The following is a 19,023-nucleotide window of genomic DNA, read 5'->3' as shown; positions in this document are numbered from 1 at the left end:
TGTAATTTTAAATCACACTTCCTTGATTAAGAAAAAGATTAAGAAAATTTTTATGTTAATTGGCCATTTGGGTTTCTGCTTTTGTGAAATATCTATATAAATTTTTTGCTCATTTCAAAATTGGTTGCTCTGATGTGTTTCTACTTGATTTGTAGGGGATCATCTTCTGGATATAAACACTTTTTAGGTACACGTGTTGCAAATATCTCTTCCTCAGTAGGCTTGCTTTCTCGCTCTTACAAAATTGTCTTCTGATGAACATAAGTACTTAATTTTAGTGTGCGAAAATGTATCAGTTTTTTCCTCTATGGTTACTGCTTCTTGTGTCACATGTAATAAATCTCTCTCTAAACTGAGGTCATCAGAAATTCTCATTTTTCCCCTAAAATCTTTATGTTTTGTCTTTCACAAAGAAATTTAGATTTTAATCTACCTAGAATTGATTCTTGTATGTGGCATAAAGTTGGATGTTCAAAGTAATTTTTCTTTTTAGCCACAGCAACTTCTTTCAAGATACGTCTCCAAAGGCAAAGGAAACAAAAGCTAAAATAAACTTCTGGGACTTCATCAAAATCAAAAGCTTCTGCACAGCAAAGGAAACGGTCAAAAAAACAAAGAGGCAACCCACGGAATGGGAGAAGATATTTGCAAATGACAGTACAGACAAAAGGTTGATATCCAGGATCTATAATGAACTCCTCAAACTCAACCCACACGAAACAGGCAAACACATCAAAAAATGGGCAGAAGATGTGCGCGCGCATCTCACCTTACACCAGTTAGAATGGCCAAAATTAACAAAACAGGAAACAACATGTGTTGGAGAGGATGTGGAGAAAGGGGAACCCTCTTACACTGTTGGTGGAAATGCAAGTTGGTGCAGCCTCTTTGGAGAACAGTGTGGAGATTCCTCAAGAAATTAAAAATAGAGCTTCCCTATGACCCTGCAATTGCACTCCTGGGTATTTACCCCAAAGATACAGATGTCGTGAAAAGAAGGGCCATCTGCACCCCAATGTTTATAGCAGCAATGGCCACAGTCGCCAAACTATGGAAAGAACCAGGATGCCCTTCAACTGATGAATGGATAAGGAAGATGTGGTCCATATACACTATGGAGTATTATGCCTCCATCAGAAAGGATGAATACCCAACTTTTGTAGCAACATGGACGGGACTGGAAGAGATTATGCTGAGTGAAATAAGTCAAGCAGAGAGAGTCAATTATCATATGGTTTCACTCATTTGTGGAGCATAACCAATAGCATGGAGGACAAGGGGCGTTAGAGAGTAGTAGGGAATTTGGGTAAATTGGAAGGGGAGGTGAACCATGAGAGACTATGGACTCTGAAAAACAGTCTGAGGGGTTTGAAGTGGCGGGGTGGGGGGAGGTTGGGGTACCAGGTGGTGGGTATTATAGAGGGCAGGGCTTGCATGGAGCACTGGGTGTGGTGAAAAAATAATGAATACTGTTTTTCTGAAAATAAATAAATTGGGAAAAAAATGGGCAGAAGATATGAACAGACACTTCTCCAATCAAGACATACAAATGGCTATCAGACACATGAAAAAATGCTCATCATCATTAGCCCTCAGGGAGATTCAAATTAAAACCACATTGAGATATCACCTTACACCAGTTAGAATGGCCAAAATTAACAAGACAGGAAACAACATGTGTTGGAGAGGATGTGGAGAAAGGGGAACCCTCTTACACTGTTGGTGGGAATGCAAGTTGGTGCAGCCTCTTTGGAGAACAGTGTGGAGATTCCTCAAGAAATTAAAAATAGAGCTTCCCTATGACCCTGCAATTGCACTCCTGGGTATTTACCCCAAAGATACAGATGTCGTGAAAAGAAGGGCCATCTGTACCCCAATGTTTATAGCAGCAATGGCCACAGTCGCCAAACTATGGAAAGAACCAAGATGCCCTTCAACGGATGAATGGATAAGGAAGATGTGGTCCATATACACTATGGAGTATTATGCCTCCATCAGAAAGGATGAATACCCAACTTTTGTAGCAACATGGACGGGACTGGAAGAGATTATGCTGAGTGAAATAAGTCAAGCAGAGAGAGTCAATTATCATGTGGTTTCACTTATTTGTGGAGCATAACCAATAGCATGGAGGACAAGGGGCGTTAGAGAGTAGTAGGGAATTTGGGTAAATTGGAAGGGGAGGTGAACCATGAGAGACTATGGACTCTGAGAAACAATCTGAGGGGTTTGAAGTGCCGGGGGTGTGGGAGGTTGGGGTACCAGGTGGTGGGTATTATAGAGGGCATGGATTGCATGGAGCACTGGGTGTGGTGAAAAAATAATGAATAATGTTTTTCTGAAAATAAAAAAATTGAAAAAAAAATTGAAATTCAATTTAATTAACATATTGTATATTGTTAGTTTTGGGGATAGAATTTAGCGATTCATCAGATGTTTCTCCAAAGAAGACATAAAAATAACTAACACACGCACACACAAAAATGTTCAACGTCATTTGCATCAGGGAAATACAAATCAAAATCACAATAAGATACTGCCTCACGCTGGTCAGAAGGGCTAAAATGAACATCTCAGGAAACAACAGATGTTGGTGAGGTTGCAGAGAAAGGACAAACCTTCTTACACTGTTGGTGGGAATGCAAACTGGTGTAGCCACTGTGGAAAACAGCATAGAGTTTCCTCAAAAAAGTTGTAAATAAAGCTACCTTATGACCCAACAATTGCATTACTAGGTATTTATCCAAAAGATACAAAAATAGTGATACAAACAGGCACAGGCACCCCAATGTTTATAACAGCAATGTCCACAATAGCCAAAATATGGAAAGAGCCCAGATGTCCAGTGACAGATGAATGGATAAAGAAGACGATCTATATGTATATGTGTGTGTGTGTGGTGTGTATACACACACACACACACACACACACACACACAGGAATATTACTCAGCCATCAAAAAGAAAGAAATCTTGCCATTTGAAACGATGTGGCTGGAACTAGAGGGTATTATGCTAAGCAATAAGTCAGTCACAGGAGGACAAATACCATATGGTTTCATTCATATGTGGAATTTAAGAAACAAAACAGATGAACAAGGGGGAAGGGAAGGAAAAATAAAATAAGATAAAAAATGAGAGGGAGGCAAACCATAAGAGATGCTGAACTCTAGGAAACAAACTGAGGGTTGCTGGAGGGAAGGTGCATGGAGAGACGGGCTTAACGGGTTATGGGCATTAAGGAGGACACTTGTTGTGATGAGCAAAGTAATTTTTTGTTAAGATTCCTAATTCTTCAGCATCATTTATTGAGAACTGCCTTTTCCCCACTGGTCCACAGTGCCACCATCAGCACAAATTCAATGTCTGTATGTGCACTGGCCTGTTGATGAGCCAACAATTCTGTCCCGCTAGTCTGACTAATCCAACCCTAGTCACACACATTTTCAATGATTAGAGCTTTACAATACATTCTAACATCCTGAGGGCCAGTTCTCTTTTTCCACCTTGTATTTCTTCCTCAGAAGTATCTTGGTTATAATTTGCTCTTTGCAATTTTATATAAATCTTTGAGTCAGGTTGTTGAGTAATACAAAAAAAGAAAAGCCTATTGGGATTTTGACTGGGCTAATATTAAATTTATTAGCTATTTTGGGAAGTCTTAAAATATTGTGACTTTAAATCCAGGAATATAATACATCTCTCCATTTATTGGGTTTTCTGTAATATTACTCAATATTTTTCATCATTTTCTTTGTAGAGATCTTATTCATACTTTGATAATCCTCTTTCTAGATACTTGATATTTTAAAACAGCAGTGTAACTGATATTTTTAAAAACCTGGCTATTTTCTGTTTGTTGCTAGTATATAAATATGTAACTAATTTATGTATATTAACTTACCCAGCTATCTTTCTATACTGTCTTGTTAACTTTAATAGTTTATCTCTAGGGACGCCTGGGTGGCGCAGTTGGTTGGACGACTGCCTCCGGCTCAGGGCGTGATCCTGGAGTCCCGGGATCGAGTCCCACATCAGGCTCCCAGCTCCATGGGGAGTCTGCTTCGCTCTCTGACCTTCTCCTTGCTCATGCTCTCTCTCACTGTCTCTCTCTCTCAAATAAATAAAAATAAAATCTTAAAAAAAAAAAGTTTATCTCTAGATTATATTGGCTGTTGTATCATGCAGTTGTATTATCTGTAGATCATGGCATCTTTGCTACTTTTCTTATTCTTATATACATTTTTTTCTTTTCCTTCCCTTACTTATGCTGGCTGGGCTCTCATTTATGAAGTTAAATAGGACTGATGAAACTGACATCTTCCCTTTCTTTCTTTTTGTTTCTGATCTCAAAGGGAAAGCTGACCATGTTTCACAATTAAGCATGCTGTTTGTTACTTCCTTCAAAGTAATTACCCTTTATCAGAGTGCAGCAATTCCCTTCTATTCCTTCTTTTCTTGGTATTTCTAATTATAAGCAGATATTAAACTTTATCAAATGATTTGTTAGCATCAGTTAAGGTGACACCTGATTAGCCTTCTTTAATCTATTAATAGAAATACAACATATGGTGGACCCTTGGAAAACTTAGAGGTTAAAGGTACTGACACCTCTCATACAGTAAAAACCCACATATAAGTTTTGCATCCCCCAAAACTTAACTATTAACAGCATACTGTTGACAGGAAGCCATTCAATAACATCAACAGTCAATTAGCACATATTTCGTAGGTTATAGGTATTATATACTGTCTTCTTACAGTAAAATAAGCTAGAAAAAGAAAATGTTACTAAGAAAATCCTAAGGAAGAGAAAATACATTGATAGTACTGTAGTATACTTATTTTTATAAAATTCATGTAAAAGTGGATCCACACATTTTAAACCTATGTTGCTCAAGGATCAAGTAGATTTTCTATTGTAGCATGTATTAATGTTATGACCAGCAAAAATTTTTTAAAAATTTAGAAGTTCAAAAAAAATTTCTACGGCGTTCCTATTATTGAGGCAAATGTATGTCAGTCTTACGATGAGCTGGGGGCACCCCTCCTGGATGTGTTGGTGCAGGAGTTTATGGAAAGTTCCTATGCTCCCAAACTGCAGAGGTTCCATCTGCTAAGCCAGGGAAAGAGAATACTCTCAGGAATACTAAGGTCACTTTGAAGTATATGAGCCATGTTAACATAAACAGCTTTATTCATGGGTAGTTTTCTGAATATGTTCCAGAATCATTTGTTCTTCTTTCTGTCTCAGTTTTGCGCCTGTCTCTCAGAGTAGGCCATCCCTAAACTTGGTTCATGTGTGCACCTAGCAGGCGAATGCAGCATGCAACTGGGGAAGCTCGTTTGCCCAGACCACTCCAGACCCATAAAATCAGACTCTCTGAGATGGAGACCCAGGCATTAATGTTTTTAAAATCTCCCCAGGGGATTCCGAGGTTGAGAACCAACAACTGATAGTTCTCCACAGTTGAAAACCACATGTGTGTTTATGCACCAAAGTCCACAGAAAAGGAAATATCTAACCACCCCAAAGCATGCAATACTCAAATGAGACCGGCAGGAAAAATAAAAGAAAAAAGCTGCCAAGTGAAGGAAGAGAAGGACAGAAAGAGGAGGCCCAAGTATGACAGTGACAGCAAATCTACTTACTCGATTCTTTCTGGAAGCTCAGTTTGGGTCATGCCCACACAATTGACCAAAATAGTGACAGTAATAAATAGACTGAACCACCTGAGCAGACTGTGTTAAGGAAAAGCTGAGAGTTGCCATGCTTCTCTGATGTCACCTATAATCACCTTGATGCTGAATGATTAAATTCATAGCTTTTAGCTAGGATCAGCTTTTCGAACTTGTCACGTAACAGCTGCTAACATTTACTGAGTGCCTATGCCGGGCTGGTTACTTCATTCACATTATTTCTAATACAACCGAACTTATATGTAAATATCATATCTACACTTTGTAAAACAGGCTGGAAAACTTAAATAATTTTTCCAAGGCCGTACAAGTTAGTTAGCTATATGGTGCTGAGATGTCACCCCAGATTGATAACAGAACCCTCAGCAAGATGGAAGAAAACAAGAATCCTTTCTCTAAAATGTCCTTCTTCCCTGACACCTTCACTTTATGATACAATGTAGCCTGAAATTTTGTCCAGGAAGTGTCTCTTTTTTCCTAAAAGACAAAGAGACTACTTCTAGGAAGTTAGAGCTAAAGGGAGGGTTACCAGCTATCATGGGAATTAGTTGAGTTGGATGGTTTTCCCCACTTAGCTGAGATCAGTCGCACTGAGGAAATGGGACCCTGGCTAGAAATGGTGGGAGCAGGCACAGGGATGTAAAATGCTGCTTCAAGGAGAAAATTCCAGATAGAATTAGGCTGGGATGGAGAACTCTTTCTAACCAGAGATGAGAATATTCAAGGTTGAACCACGGGATTACCACAAGGGGAAGGTGACACTGAAGAAGGTGAGTGGAAAGGGGTAACCTGATGGGAAGAAATGTTGGTGGAGAAAACCCAAAGAAAAATTTCCCCCACAGAACATTTTTCTCAGGACCAGCTTGGGTTCCTAACCATTACGTCCTAAAGAAAAACAAAGCCTGAAGATAAGCTTGATCTACAGAGAGAGTGAACCACTCATCTTTCATAATTTTGGTTTGAGCAGAAGATTTAAATCTATTTTAGTTTTCCATAAATGTCTTTAATGTGCCCTATTTTACAGTTACTTAGGAACACATCTATTTTGAAAAGGGAAATTCTGCTAATTAAACCGCATTTTCCTGTTGACTTGCAATTAAATTGAGAAATGTGTTCACATGGGGGAAAATGTTAACCTAAGGATTAAATTAAAATCATATCTCCAACTTCACAAACCTTTAAAGGTAATATATTACCTACACTATTACTTGTGGAAACATTCATAGCAAATTTGATTAGAATTATAATTTTGGTGAAATATTAATAATAGGACACTGAGAATTCCATACCTTGAAGAATATCTTTTGGAGTGGAGCTACCAAGTTCATAAGATTTAAATATATAAATACAGGCTTTGTGAGAAGGAGACACCTAAGAGCTTTTCTGTCCAGCTATGACTCCATCCAGCAATTATGATTCATCAAATCTCAAGATGAAAAGAATATTCACTGGTCACTTGATTCTTTAAAGGGATTTCATTTCTAATTAGCTCTTTCTTACAGATAATTAAGATGTAACTGAACCAGGATGTGTGGAGAAGAGTTTGTATATTTGCTGTTTTTCTTTATTGGTAAATTTTTATGTAATTGGATATATTTCTTTAAAAAAACCCAAGTAGAGATGACATACTGAGAGAATAAATTACCTCAGTTCATTTCCCTTACCTGCCTACTTCCTTATTGCTGATACTGTTCTAAGCAGGGTACAGGCTGGGCCTCTTAACTGACTCTGTGACCTTGGACAATTTATTTAATTCCTTTGAGTAACAGTTTCATCATCTGTAAGATAGGGATGCAAATCTCTTCTTCAAAGGTTTCTGTACCTATGACAGTGATGACACTTAGGAGGTATTTAGCAAATGGTAGCCTACTATTACCACTAAATATCCTTCTATAGGATCAGGAAATTCAAGATTGAATTAAGAAAATATAACTCCCACTGCTTGGTCATACAGATAAAACATGTAAAAGGAAAATGTAGTGCAACTACATGGAGCAGTGCAGTTTCATTTTTGAAATAAACGACTCTTTGCCAGAGCTATCAGCTCACTGAATGCTGTCCAGCAATCCAGCAAGCTGCCCCAGAGTGGGGGAAGAGAGCTCCTTTTACTGGAACCTCCCCAGAAGAGGCTGGCTACCATCTGTCAGGCAGCTGAGGCAAGGCTGTTCTTGCAAATCAACCTCCTGGAAGCCAGGGCTGAATTTGTCATTAGGAACTTCCAATTTGGACAGTCACCAGGGAAGATCCTTGGAAACGAAGCCAAAGTCTCTTTTTTGTCCTAGTTTGGCTTGCCTTGAAAAACAAAACAAAACAAAACAAAAACTGGAGGCAGATTCTGAAGGTACCTAAATCTGTTATTATAATACCGACATTTGACCGATTTTTCTCTAATCATTACTATATTCCCCAGTGGCATGAACCTTGAACTATTAACATTTTTTTGGACTACTGAACTTAGTAGCCTGCTAGTAGTTTGGGGGTAACTTGGAATATTGGCAGTGTCTGTGACCGGTGTGGTCCCACTGAGACAATCTAAGCTCTGCCCATTGTGGTCTGTCCTCTTTGTCCTCTGGCAGGTGCTGCTCTTTTGCCCAATGAACAGCCAGTCCTCATCATGGCTAGGGCACAGAGTAACAACCCATGCCTATTTCAAAAGCCAAAGAAGCTTCGGGGCCCTCTTATTGGTTATTATATTGTGAGATGAGCCTGTCTCACATGGTAAGAATGTGCTCTGTATATCAGCAAAGCTCATTCATAAGTAGGGCATTTTTTTAGGTGGTACATGCCCAGGTGTGTCCAGACTAGTCTAAACCCACCTGTGGCTTGCACGAGCACCTCCTCTGTCTTAGGACAGCTTTCAGGTGTTGGACATATTAAAGCCACAGACATTTTTCTCTTAATGCAGTGTTTTCTTTGTTTCAGGATTCAATTAGAGGACACCCATATTGCTAACCTCTAAAGAAGGTGCTGAACACAGTGGCAAAGCCTGATTTTAAAGGAATCATGTGGAAGAAGCAACAGTGCAAAGGATATGAGTGGACAGACACTTTGATGGCTGTTCTTCTGATCAGGTTGAAAGGACTGAATAACCACAGGGCCCGAGTGGCACTAAACCGTGAGATGGTTCTCCCTTTGTTGAGCACCATAAACGTCTACAACAAAACAAAGCAGAAGGTGGACCTGAAGTGAGAAGTATGCATCCTCACACAATCATGGTTTGGAGCATTAATGGTATCATTTCAGGCTTATGAGCAAGACGAGGTCTAGGAACCATGCATCCATTAGTGGAGAGCCAAGTGGAGGGGCAGAGGTAGTGGGGATCAAGGACTGAGGGCCACATTCTCACCCTCCTAGCAAGACCTCAGGCCCTGTCAGTGACTGACTGTGCATCAAGATGAGCCCACTGAGAGTGCCCAGTGGGCAGGAATCTGACCTGGGGCTGGTGGGATGCTTCAGCCCCAGGGCCAGGATTCTGGCAACTGGAGGATATGGTTCTGGCTGCATTAAATTCCTCTTCTGATTAGCGGATCAACCCTGGTGCGGGGATGCTCCCTCTGCTCTCTGTCTCCTAGGTCTCCCCTGTAAAGCCCTCTCTCTACTCCTTGCCTCTGAGCATCTAGGAAGGTGAGGGTTCTTGGCCTGTGAGAGGAGGGAGAAAGACATTTTAGTGTCTTTTTATTTTCTCTATAAACCATATTTGAGATGGCTGATTCCTGTCCTTCCCAACTCCCAAACATGCACACATCATTTTGGGGGAGGGAGGTTGCTGTGTGGAACATCTAAGACACAATACAAATAGGGAAATTGTCATGAAGCAGCTCTCATTTAAATTAGTGGTTCTCAAATGTTATGATTTCAAGAGACTTTTATACTCTATGGAATATTATGCCTCCATCAGAAAGGATGAATATGCAACTTTTGTATCAACATGGACTGGGACTGGAGGAGATTATGCTGAGTGATATAAGTCCAGCAGAGACAGTCAATTATCAGATGGTTTCACTTACTTGTGGAGTATAAGGAATAGCACAGAGGACATTGGGTGAAGGAGAGGAGAAAGAAGGCTGTTGGGGGAAATTGGAGGGGGAGACAAACCATGAGAGACCATGGACTCTGAGAAACAAACTGAGGGTTTTAGAGGGGTAGGGATGGGAGGATGGGTGAGCCTGGTGGTGGGTATTAAGGAGGGCACATATTGCATGGAGCACTGGGTGTGGTGCATAAACAATGAATCTTGGAACACTGAAAAAATAAAGTTAAAAAAAATATTGAGGACCCCAAAGAGTTTTTGTTACTATTTATGCCCTTTTGCTTATACTGTGTGTGTGTGAGACAGAGAGAGTATAGAAGACCTCCTGAACCCACTAAAAGGGTTTAAGGAACGCCAGGGATTCTGAGATCAAACTTTGAGGACCACTCATTAAATCATCCTGATTTCTGATCCCCTTGTCTACTCTACCCCCACCCCAAGACTCAGGATCCCTGCCCCCTTTTGCAAGACAGCCAACATCATGGGAGATCCTAGGACAGTGGTCATCCAAGAGAACAGCCAACTTCCTCTTAAAATTTCATAGCAGCTGTTGTTGCTTTTAAGGATTTGAGTTTAATTAGTCTCCACCATAAATATAAAAATGTGAAGACAGTACCAAAGAGGGAGTTGGATACATTTGTCATTAACTGAGTCTAGCTCACAGCCACATCACCCAGGTCAGGAGAACACCCTAGGCTGAGTGGAGCAGAGGCTTCCTCTCCCAGAGCTCAGAACAGCCTTCCCAGCCAATCACCCTTACCCGGTGTGTGCTGTAGAAAGGGTCCAGATCCTCCAGGGGCTCCCCAATCAGCTCTGCTGGGAGCTCACCATAGAACTTGGGCAGCTGGTTGCAAGCTTTCAAGTCTAGCTGGGGCCGAGGCTTCTCTTCTTGGTCCTTCTCCCTGTGCTTATCTTTGGCTTTCTTTGCTGCCTGCGTGGCAGCAATTCGCTTTTCAATCTCCACCAGTGACTCCGGAGTGAATCGACGGAAGTTGGTAGTTTCCAGGAACCCAAAGGGGAATGCCATCTTCTCATTCTTCTTCAGGAAGAATTATACTCTTATGAGAGTGGACATCACAACAGAGAGGTAACAGCTTGCCCATTGGCCCTCTCCCTCCATTTCTTTCCTTTACTCACACTTCTTTGCTGGAACAGCAACCCCCGGCCCCAACTCAGTTCCTTCCTTAACTCACACTGAGCTTTCCCCAGAGCTTTCCCAGAGTCTCACTGTCCCTGTGGCATTCTCTGGGAAGTGTGTTTATTCAATCCTCCTCCAGGCACCTCAGGGTTGAGCTATGTTCTCCATGAGCTTCTAAGACATGGCTCCTTCATCCGTTGCTCCTTCACCACCACCACCACCACCACCACCAGATTTAGCCACTCTGCCCTCTCTTCTCAATTCTATGACCACTGAGCAACAGGTTCTCACCTGCATTCATCAAATACTGGTTCATGTGGTCTGTGGCAAAAACAATGCTAGTAAAATTTTCCCCATTGAAAAGCATTTGTTAAAAAGCATGGAAGCCATTAACATTTTTTGTTGTTCTTTTATTATGCAATGATATGCTTTTAAGAAGTGACAGCCATTCCTGGACATGACAAGAGAGAGGAGGAGGCCCACTACCTTGAGCACATGGCTGCGCCTGCCAGCCAAGAGTGTGCTGTGTGCCTAATGCTCTAAGCTTGGCAGCATATTTGTATTTTTTGTTCTTAATAAAGTACATTATTTAATTTTCCTATTTAGTTGTTTTTTCTTCTAATGTAAAGTTTTTCTTTAAAAAACTCATATGAGTAAGATTTTGATTCTTTCTTCAAATGATTGATTCATGAGCCCATTTTTGCTGTTTATTTTAATCTAAGTGCACCCACATTTCCTGACAGTGTATTGATGACTTAAACACACCATGATGATTTAAAAATTGTTCATAAGTTTATAAAATCCTGATCTAATTCATGGTCTCTAATACTGCCAGACTCGGTCTTTGGGACTCTGGGTTCACCGTGGTCCATAAAAAGCCTGGAAGGCACTCCAATGACTAGATTTCCCTTCTTTTTTTTTTTTTTTTAAAATTAACATATAATGTATTATTAGACCCGGAGGTACAGGTCTGTGAATCATCAGTCTTACACAATCCACAGCACTCATTATACTCATTATAGCACATACCCTCCCCAACGTCCATCACCCAGTCCCCCTATCCCTACCCCACACCCCCCAGCAACCCTCAGTATGTTTCCTGAGATTAAGAGTCTCTTATGGTTTATGACTAGGTTTTCTATGAGCTACAATATTCTCAGGAAGTTTATCACCCCTAGCACTAGCCTAGAAGCAAATAGGATGGCTTGCTATCACAGAAAGATAGAGCATTATCTATGTGACATTCTCCTGACTTACTCTAGGGAAGCTACATCTGAAGCCCTGCAACAGGCATCCATCCTCTTAGTTCTCTGCAGTCAACACTGGATCTGTGGATAATGTAGTTTTCCCACCTACTCTAGTGCAGAGATCTTCAAATGCCAGTGTACAATGTGGTGCTACACCAATTGCGTCATTTTCACTGGGGGTGTGAGTTAAGATACAGATAGCTGGACCTCTACCTACAAAGATTATCAATCAAAAGGTCTAAGGTGAGATCTAGGAAGCTGCATTTTACAGGCTCATAGCTGAACTGTTGAAGTGTTCTATCTTTGAGAGGCAGTGGAAGTTACTGCAACTGTGGATGTGAGATGGAATGAAGATTAGGGTTATAAAATCAAAGTAGGATCTGGCGGCCTGCTCCCACAGCTCTAGAATCTGGAGGAAAGTCTTCCTGGATTCTAAAGGGAAGTCAGAAGCCTGTGTTTGTTGGATTAGAGAAGAGACCTGGAATCAAGTGGTCACTCTTGTTGAGTGACTATCCTAAGAAACCTACTCCTCAGAGGTTTTGGTGGGGCAGACTTTGGGACCTCCTCCCTTCTGCAATCAGAATTAGGGCAACTTCTGGCCAGAAACCTCAGGGAGCTTATACTCAGGGAATTGGAACAAAGAGTGAAATTTGGTTGTTTCTGAGGATTAAGTTTCTGTAGGTATTTGCTCTGTATCTGGGATTTCTGGGCTACAAAAGGACCTACTGGATCTCTTCTGGATGGACCATAAAGGCAGGCGTCTTAACTTAGATTTCTGAGCTCTGGTAGTAGGAGGTTTCTAAGAAGGACCAAAGGTGATTGAATAGATAACAGGAGTTTCACATTTGTCATTTCACTTGTGATGGAAATAACTGGTTGGTCTTTAATCAAGATTTGTAATATAGGAAGGCCAGCTGACTCAGGGTTGATAAATGGAGGTGGATGTAAATAAGGGTACAAAGGAAGGTTTCCTTGAAATGACAGTGGACAGGGCAGGTGTGATACTGTGATTTATAATAAGAAATATATGTTTAGCCTTTGTCCCCATTTCTGGCACAGAGCTCTTAAAACCCTTGGAATTTCCTAAGTGATGTGTTTTGTATGATATTGAGGTACATTTTGAAAGTCACCTAAGGATGGGGACTGATTGTCAGCAGAACCAACTATTAGAAGATTGAAAGTTTAGGTTCCCCATCTCACCTCTGACCTCCAGGGAGAGGAAAGAGGCTGGAAGTTGAATTCAATAACCAACAGTCAATGGTTTAATCAATCATGCCTATGTCATAAAGCCTTCATAAGAATACAAAAGGACAGAATTTGGAGAGCTTCTGGGTTGTTGAATACATAGAGATTGGGGAGAGAGATCACCTCAGAGAAGATATGAAAATTCTGCACTCCTTTCCCCATATCCTGCCCTATGCATCTCTTCCATCTCACTGTCCCCGAGTTATATCTTTTTATAAAAGACCTGTAATCTAGTAAGTAAAATGTTTCTCTAAGTTCTGTGAGCCATCCTAGCAAATTAATCAAACCCAAGGAGGAGGTCACGGAAACCTCTAGTTTAGAGGTTTCTAAATTGTTCAGAAGCACAGGGAAAAATCTGGGCTTGCAATTGGCATCTGAAGTTTTGCATATGTGGGCAAGGGTCAGTCTTGTAAAACTGAGCCCTTAACCTGTGGGACCTGATGCTAATTGAACTATTGAACACCCAACTTGTGTCTGGAAAATTGCACCTTGGTGGAGTGGGAAAACCCCCCCACACACACACCTATTAGAATTGATAATTAGAACATCTTAGCAGGACAAAGGGTTTTTTCTTCCAGCCTCTGTTGTTATTCATGGAACAAATGTTTCTATGGTCTTGCAGCAAGTCTGAGGAGCTCACAAAGATGGCTGAGCATCATGAGAAGACTTACTTAAATTATCAATCCACAGTGACAACAAGAGTGGGCACAATTATCTCTCTCCCTTTTTAGGGAGAGAAAGAGAGAGTGTGAGCAAATGGATGCTGGGGGGAGAGGTAGAAGGAGGGGGAGAGAGAATCTTCAGCAAAATGGGGCCGCACCTCATGACCCCAAGATCATGACCTGAGCTAAAATCAAGAGTTGGATGCTTAACTGACTGAGCCACCCAGTCACACCCACAATGATCTCTTTTAATCCCCACAGAAATCCTATAGAGTAGGTAGAAGGCATTTTCTTACATATAAGAGAATTAATAATCAGTGATTACTATAGGTTATAAAGATATTATTGAACTAAACAAGATCATCTCTGAGTTTTTTAAAAAAAGATTTTATTTATTTATTTGGCAGACAGAGATCACAAGTAGGCAGAGAGGCAGGCAGAGAGAGAAGGGGAAGAAGGCTCCCTGCTGAGCAGAGAGCCCGATGTGGGGCTCGATCCCAGGACCCTGGGATCATGACCTGAGCCGAAGGCAGAGGCTTTAACCCACTGAGCCACCCAGGCGCCCCCATCTCTGAGTTTTTTGACTCCATATCCAGTGCTCTCATTTCTGGGATGGGTCCCACTTCCTGAAGCAGTTCTGGAATCCTACTGACTGCGGTATCATCGAAGGGCTCTGGGACTTGAAAGGTATGGATTGATCTGAATGCATTCAGATTTGATGAAGTTTCAAGGGGTCTCAGAACAGCCTCTTTGTGTTATATTGTTCATTGATGCTGTTAAGAAATTGATGGGGGATTTTCCCCACTAATGTAGCTTTTTGCCTCTGTAAGGCAGTTATGATGTAAGCAAACAGATAATTGTAATTTTTCCAGGACCTGATTAGTAGGTGAATATATCAGCCCCAATCCCACGTAGGATTGCATATTCTCATGCATCTTATGGTTGTTCTCATCCATTTACATACAACAAAAATGATCATTTTCTTGCATGTGAGTCCTAAATCTGGAACCTTTCTTCTGAGCTCTGGACACACTAATCCAATGTCTTTGACATATAGCTCTTTGGATACTCCACAGACACCTCAAAGTCATTGTCCTCCATGATCTCTCTATCCTCTCTCCACCCAAACTTTTCTGCCTCCTTGTTCCCTATATCAGTAAATTACATAACCATTTTTTAAAATGGAGGCTTAGGGGCTCCTCTTTGTGTCTCTTTCTCCCACATGTCTTCCTATATTATGTTTTCAACTCCTCGGATACAGCAATGAAAAAAACTATAGACTTTTGGGAGCTTAAATGTAGCTCTGGGTCTCAGCCAACTTAGGCCAGCTTCCTAGATAGAGACTTTCCAGAAAATATTGAAATTATGATGACATCATTTGAAGTCTGGAGTCACATTTGAAACATAAATCTAAATTTATATCTCTAGCCAAGACCTTTCACTTACATTCCAAATTGTTAGATTTAGCTAACCATTGATTATCCTTCACAAAGATGCCTGATAGATGTATAAAGCCTAACTACTGACATCCTTACCCTAAATAAATATGCTTTTCCCTTTGTCATGATCATTTCAAAAAACTGAGACTTCATCCTTCCAAGGGCTCAAACCCTGAGTCTTGAAACTTTGGAATTATCCATTACTTCACTTTCTCTCTCCCTAATCTCACATTTAGGTGACCAGAAAACTCGAATCACCTTGCATTGGAAGTTCAGCTGTCTACTTCTTATCACAGCTACTGCTACCTGCATAGCTCAAACCACTATCATCTACCTCCATGGCTACTGCCATGGTCCAACCACTGTGACCCATTTTCAATGCTACTTCTATAGCCCAAATTACTATCATCTGCCACCACCTCCATAGTTCAAACCACTACCACCTACCTCCACTGCTACTCCCCTGGTCCAACCACTGGCACCCTTATCCACTGCTACGCCTATAGCCCAAATCACTACCATCTCCTCTACTGCTCCTGTCATGGTCTAAACTACTGTCACTGAACTGCTGCTACCTCCATGGACCAAACCATTGTCACGTCCTGCTTGTGTCACTAATCCGTCTTTTCAAAATGTCTCACTGCTAGGATTGTTTTAAGTCTTTGCAGCCTACACTTCTAGAAGCAACAGGAATGATCCTTTGAAGTGTATTGCTGTAAACTTCATCTCTGAGCTCAACATATATCATTCTCTTCCTTACTCACTGAAACCCAGGCCCATAGACCACCTAGATGTTTATTGGACACAACAAGTACACTCTTGCCTCAAGGTGTTTGAACTTGTTATTCTTTCTGCATACTATTCTCTTCCCATGTATAACCACAGGGCTCATTTGAATATCACCTGTTAGGGAAGCCTCACCTGACCATTCAAAATGAAGGCCTTTGGCCAATCTCTACCCTTTTACCTCTCTTCACTTTTCCTCAAAGCACTTTTAACTAATTGACCTTTATTTATTTACTATCTTCCTAAACTAGTACTTTTCCTTTCATGAAAGTTTGTATTTTTCTGTTTGTTTAACTCTTGAATCCTTAACAGTCAGAGCAATGCTCAGCACATACTAGATGATAACAAACATTTGTGGATTACAGAGTGAATAAACTCAAGGTATCCTGAATGGGTATCAGATACTTACAGAATATTGCTAAATTTTTATCTGCAAGCAGAATTGGGTTTGGGGAAAACAAAAACAAGTACTTAAACTGTGAGACCAGAGTGGGTAGAAACTAACCATTTCCCATGTTGCAGGGAAAAAAGATAAAAGGTTGTCTGTTCAATAACAACTTAAGGTTTAAGATTTTAGGAAAGGTTTTAGGAAACCTACCCTGATTTGAATAAAATTTGATCTCTAAGGTGAAAGGAGAAAAATTAAGGCGGGAACCTGGAGGGCTGTGGGGGCAGAGAAGCACTGAACATTATAGAGATGCTATACTATACTATACCCAAAAAGGAAGAAAAACAGGGGAATCTTGGTGTCATAGAAATAGTAGGAAGGCAAGTTTTAAAAACTGTTGAGCTTTGTTCTAATAGTGGGAATGGTTTTTAGTCAGGGAGAGTGTGAATAAGTACCATGGAGTGGAGAGGATGTGACTAGATCGTTTGAGTTGTTGAAAGAGACAGATTGGGGTATGAGAATAACTGCAAAGTTGAATAAACTAATTACATTACCCAAAGAACAGTAACAGGAAAATGAACTGCTCCGTGTTCTGTTGCCATGATTTGGCTGCCTGATGGAACATCAAGCATTTTGTCAGGATGTCACTAAGACTGAGAATATAGTTGGACCTTTCATACCACTAGATTGAGAGAAAGATGAATTGGTGGTGAGAAATAGTAACCACTCTACTGACACATTTGAGTGAAACTGTGTTGCACGTGTTGTCACACATGGTGCTCAGAGTGTAGTTAGGCTCTCTAGCTCATGGAATGAGCAAACAACTTAGCTTTGGCATTGGTGTTATCGCTGGACTCTCTAAGCTAATGGGAGCATGGAATTAAATGTCCCGTTTTGGGGAAGATGTGGCCAGAGTAGCCAAGACTTAGAAATGTCCCTGAGATGTCAGAATTTTAGATCATCAGTGATGCTGACATTTGCCTATCTAAGCTACCCATTTCCCTGAAAATTTTAATCATTAGGCACCTAATTGGAGCAACAGGGCACTGGACAGGGGAGCAAGTTGGCCAGGGAAGAGATAGAATTTGAAGTAGCTATGCCACTGGGAAAGTGTAATAAGCTTTTTTCAGTGAAGAAAGTGAGACCACATTATCTATGATCCTGTCCAGTAGTCAAAAATTGAGCCTCAGCTATCTGTGGCCAAGGAAAATATCACTAAGACGTCTTTGAAGTTGAATAGTCCTGAGTTGCCCCTGGTGCTAAAAGAATGGAGTTATGGAAATCCTTGCTGAATGTAATTTACCTCCAAATAATTCAGAGATAATAGCTAGCTAATCTGTTGTCCAGGAATGGAGTATTTTGGGCGGGGGTGGTGTCGTTGTGGGAGGCGGCTGGGGAGGGAGGACATGCACTATCCATGGTTCTGAAAGAGCAAGCCTATCTACTGTGGTCTTGAGCTGTCCATGGTTCTAAGAAGAACTCTGGGGATGGGTAAGAGCTTAGTGGGAATGGTTTTCTGTGAGGTGTGGTGAATAACTGATATGTTTATAATGCTGAATCAGTGTGCCGGGCTGAAATGCTGAGAATAAGTGAATTTCTGTGGGGGCTAAAATAGAAGAAAGGAATAATTAAAGGAAGAAAGAAAGCTGGGAGTTTCAGGAAGAAAGTGCCCAAAAGGCATTTAAGTAGTAACATCTCTACTCAACAAAATTGATATCTAAATGAAGTTTGAGAGGAGGAAAATATTATTTCATGAATGGTCTTTACCTCCTTACCATTTCCCCCACCCCACTGAAAATGAGATTGGAAGGAGGAAAAATACTTTCATCACTAAGGAAGAAAACAAGTTTCTTATCACATCACAAGTTCCTGGCAGTGTTGCGGACTTAGAAACTCAGGATGGTGGGTTGGGTCAGCTTTAGAGACTTCGAGCTATAATTATTCAAGAAACCCAGAGAGGTGGTGTGGTTTTGTCACAACAACACTGGACTTGGAAACAGAAAACTTTAGTTCTGATACTGAGTAGATCTTCTGAATTATCTCTCTCATTTCTATGATTTGTAAACTGGTGATGATAACATCTGCTCTGCTAATTTGACACTGTTGTTGGGAGAATCAAATAATGTATGTGAAAGCATTTTGTAAGCTAAGTGCTGTACAAATGCACAATATAGACTTTAATATTTCCCATTACACATGCTATTTAATGGCCAATAACCACTTAGCCTCTTTCAATTCAACACCACTAGCTCTCAGCATATAAATGAAATAAACATGTTGGATCATTTACAATTAAGCGGTATAAAGAACTCATAAGGTTGCCACTTTATTTCTCTATCTCCCAACTTTAATGTGTGAATATTTTTAATATGGTTCTGCTACCCTAAAT

General features: G+C 40.7%; 1 protein-coding gene across 3 annotated transcripts in view; it reads right to left on the bottom strand.

Moving 5' to 3' along the window:
* SCN10A (sodium voltage-gated channel alpha subunit 10) overlaps window positions 1-10,756 on the bottom strand; it is a 108,319-nt gene extending 97,563 nt beyond the window's left edge. For all 3 annotated transcript variants that reach the window (XM_044255198.1, XM_044255199.1, XM_044255200.1), the window contains exons 1-3: window positions 10,490-10,756; window positions 8,724-8,851; window positions 5,652-5,732 (exon numbers count right to left, since the gene is read on the bottom strand). In XM_044255198.1, the coding sequence (XP_044111133.1) occupies window positions 5,652-5,732; window positions 8,724-8,851; window positions 10,490-10,756 (476 nt within the window). The remainder of the gene's footprint in view (window positions 1-5,651; window positions 5,733-8,723; window positions 8,852-10,489) is intronic.
* Between the last annotated feature and the right edge of the window lie 8,267 nt (window positions 10,757-19,023).

This window comes from Neovison vison, chromosome 6 (genome assembly GCF_020171115.1).
Source record: "Neovison vison isolate M4711 chromosome 6, ASM_NN_V1, whole genome shotgun sequence".
In the NCBI taxonomy this organism is placed as follows: Eukaryota; Metazoa; Chordata; class Mammalia; order Carnivora; family Mustelidae; genus Neogale; species Neogale vison.
This window is presented reverse-complemented; position numbering and strand designations above follow the sequence as displayed.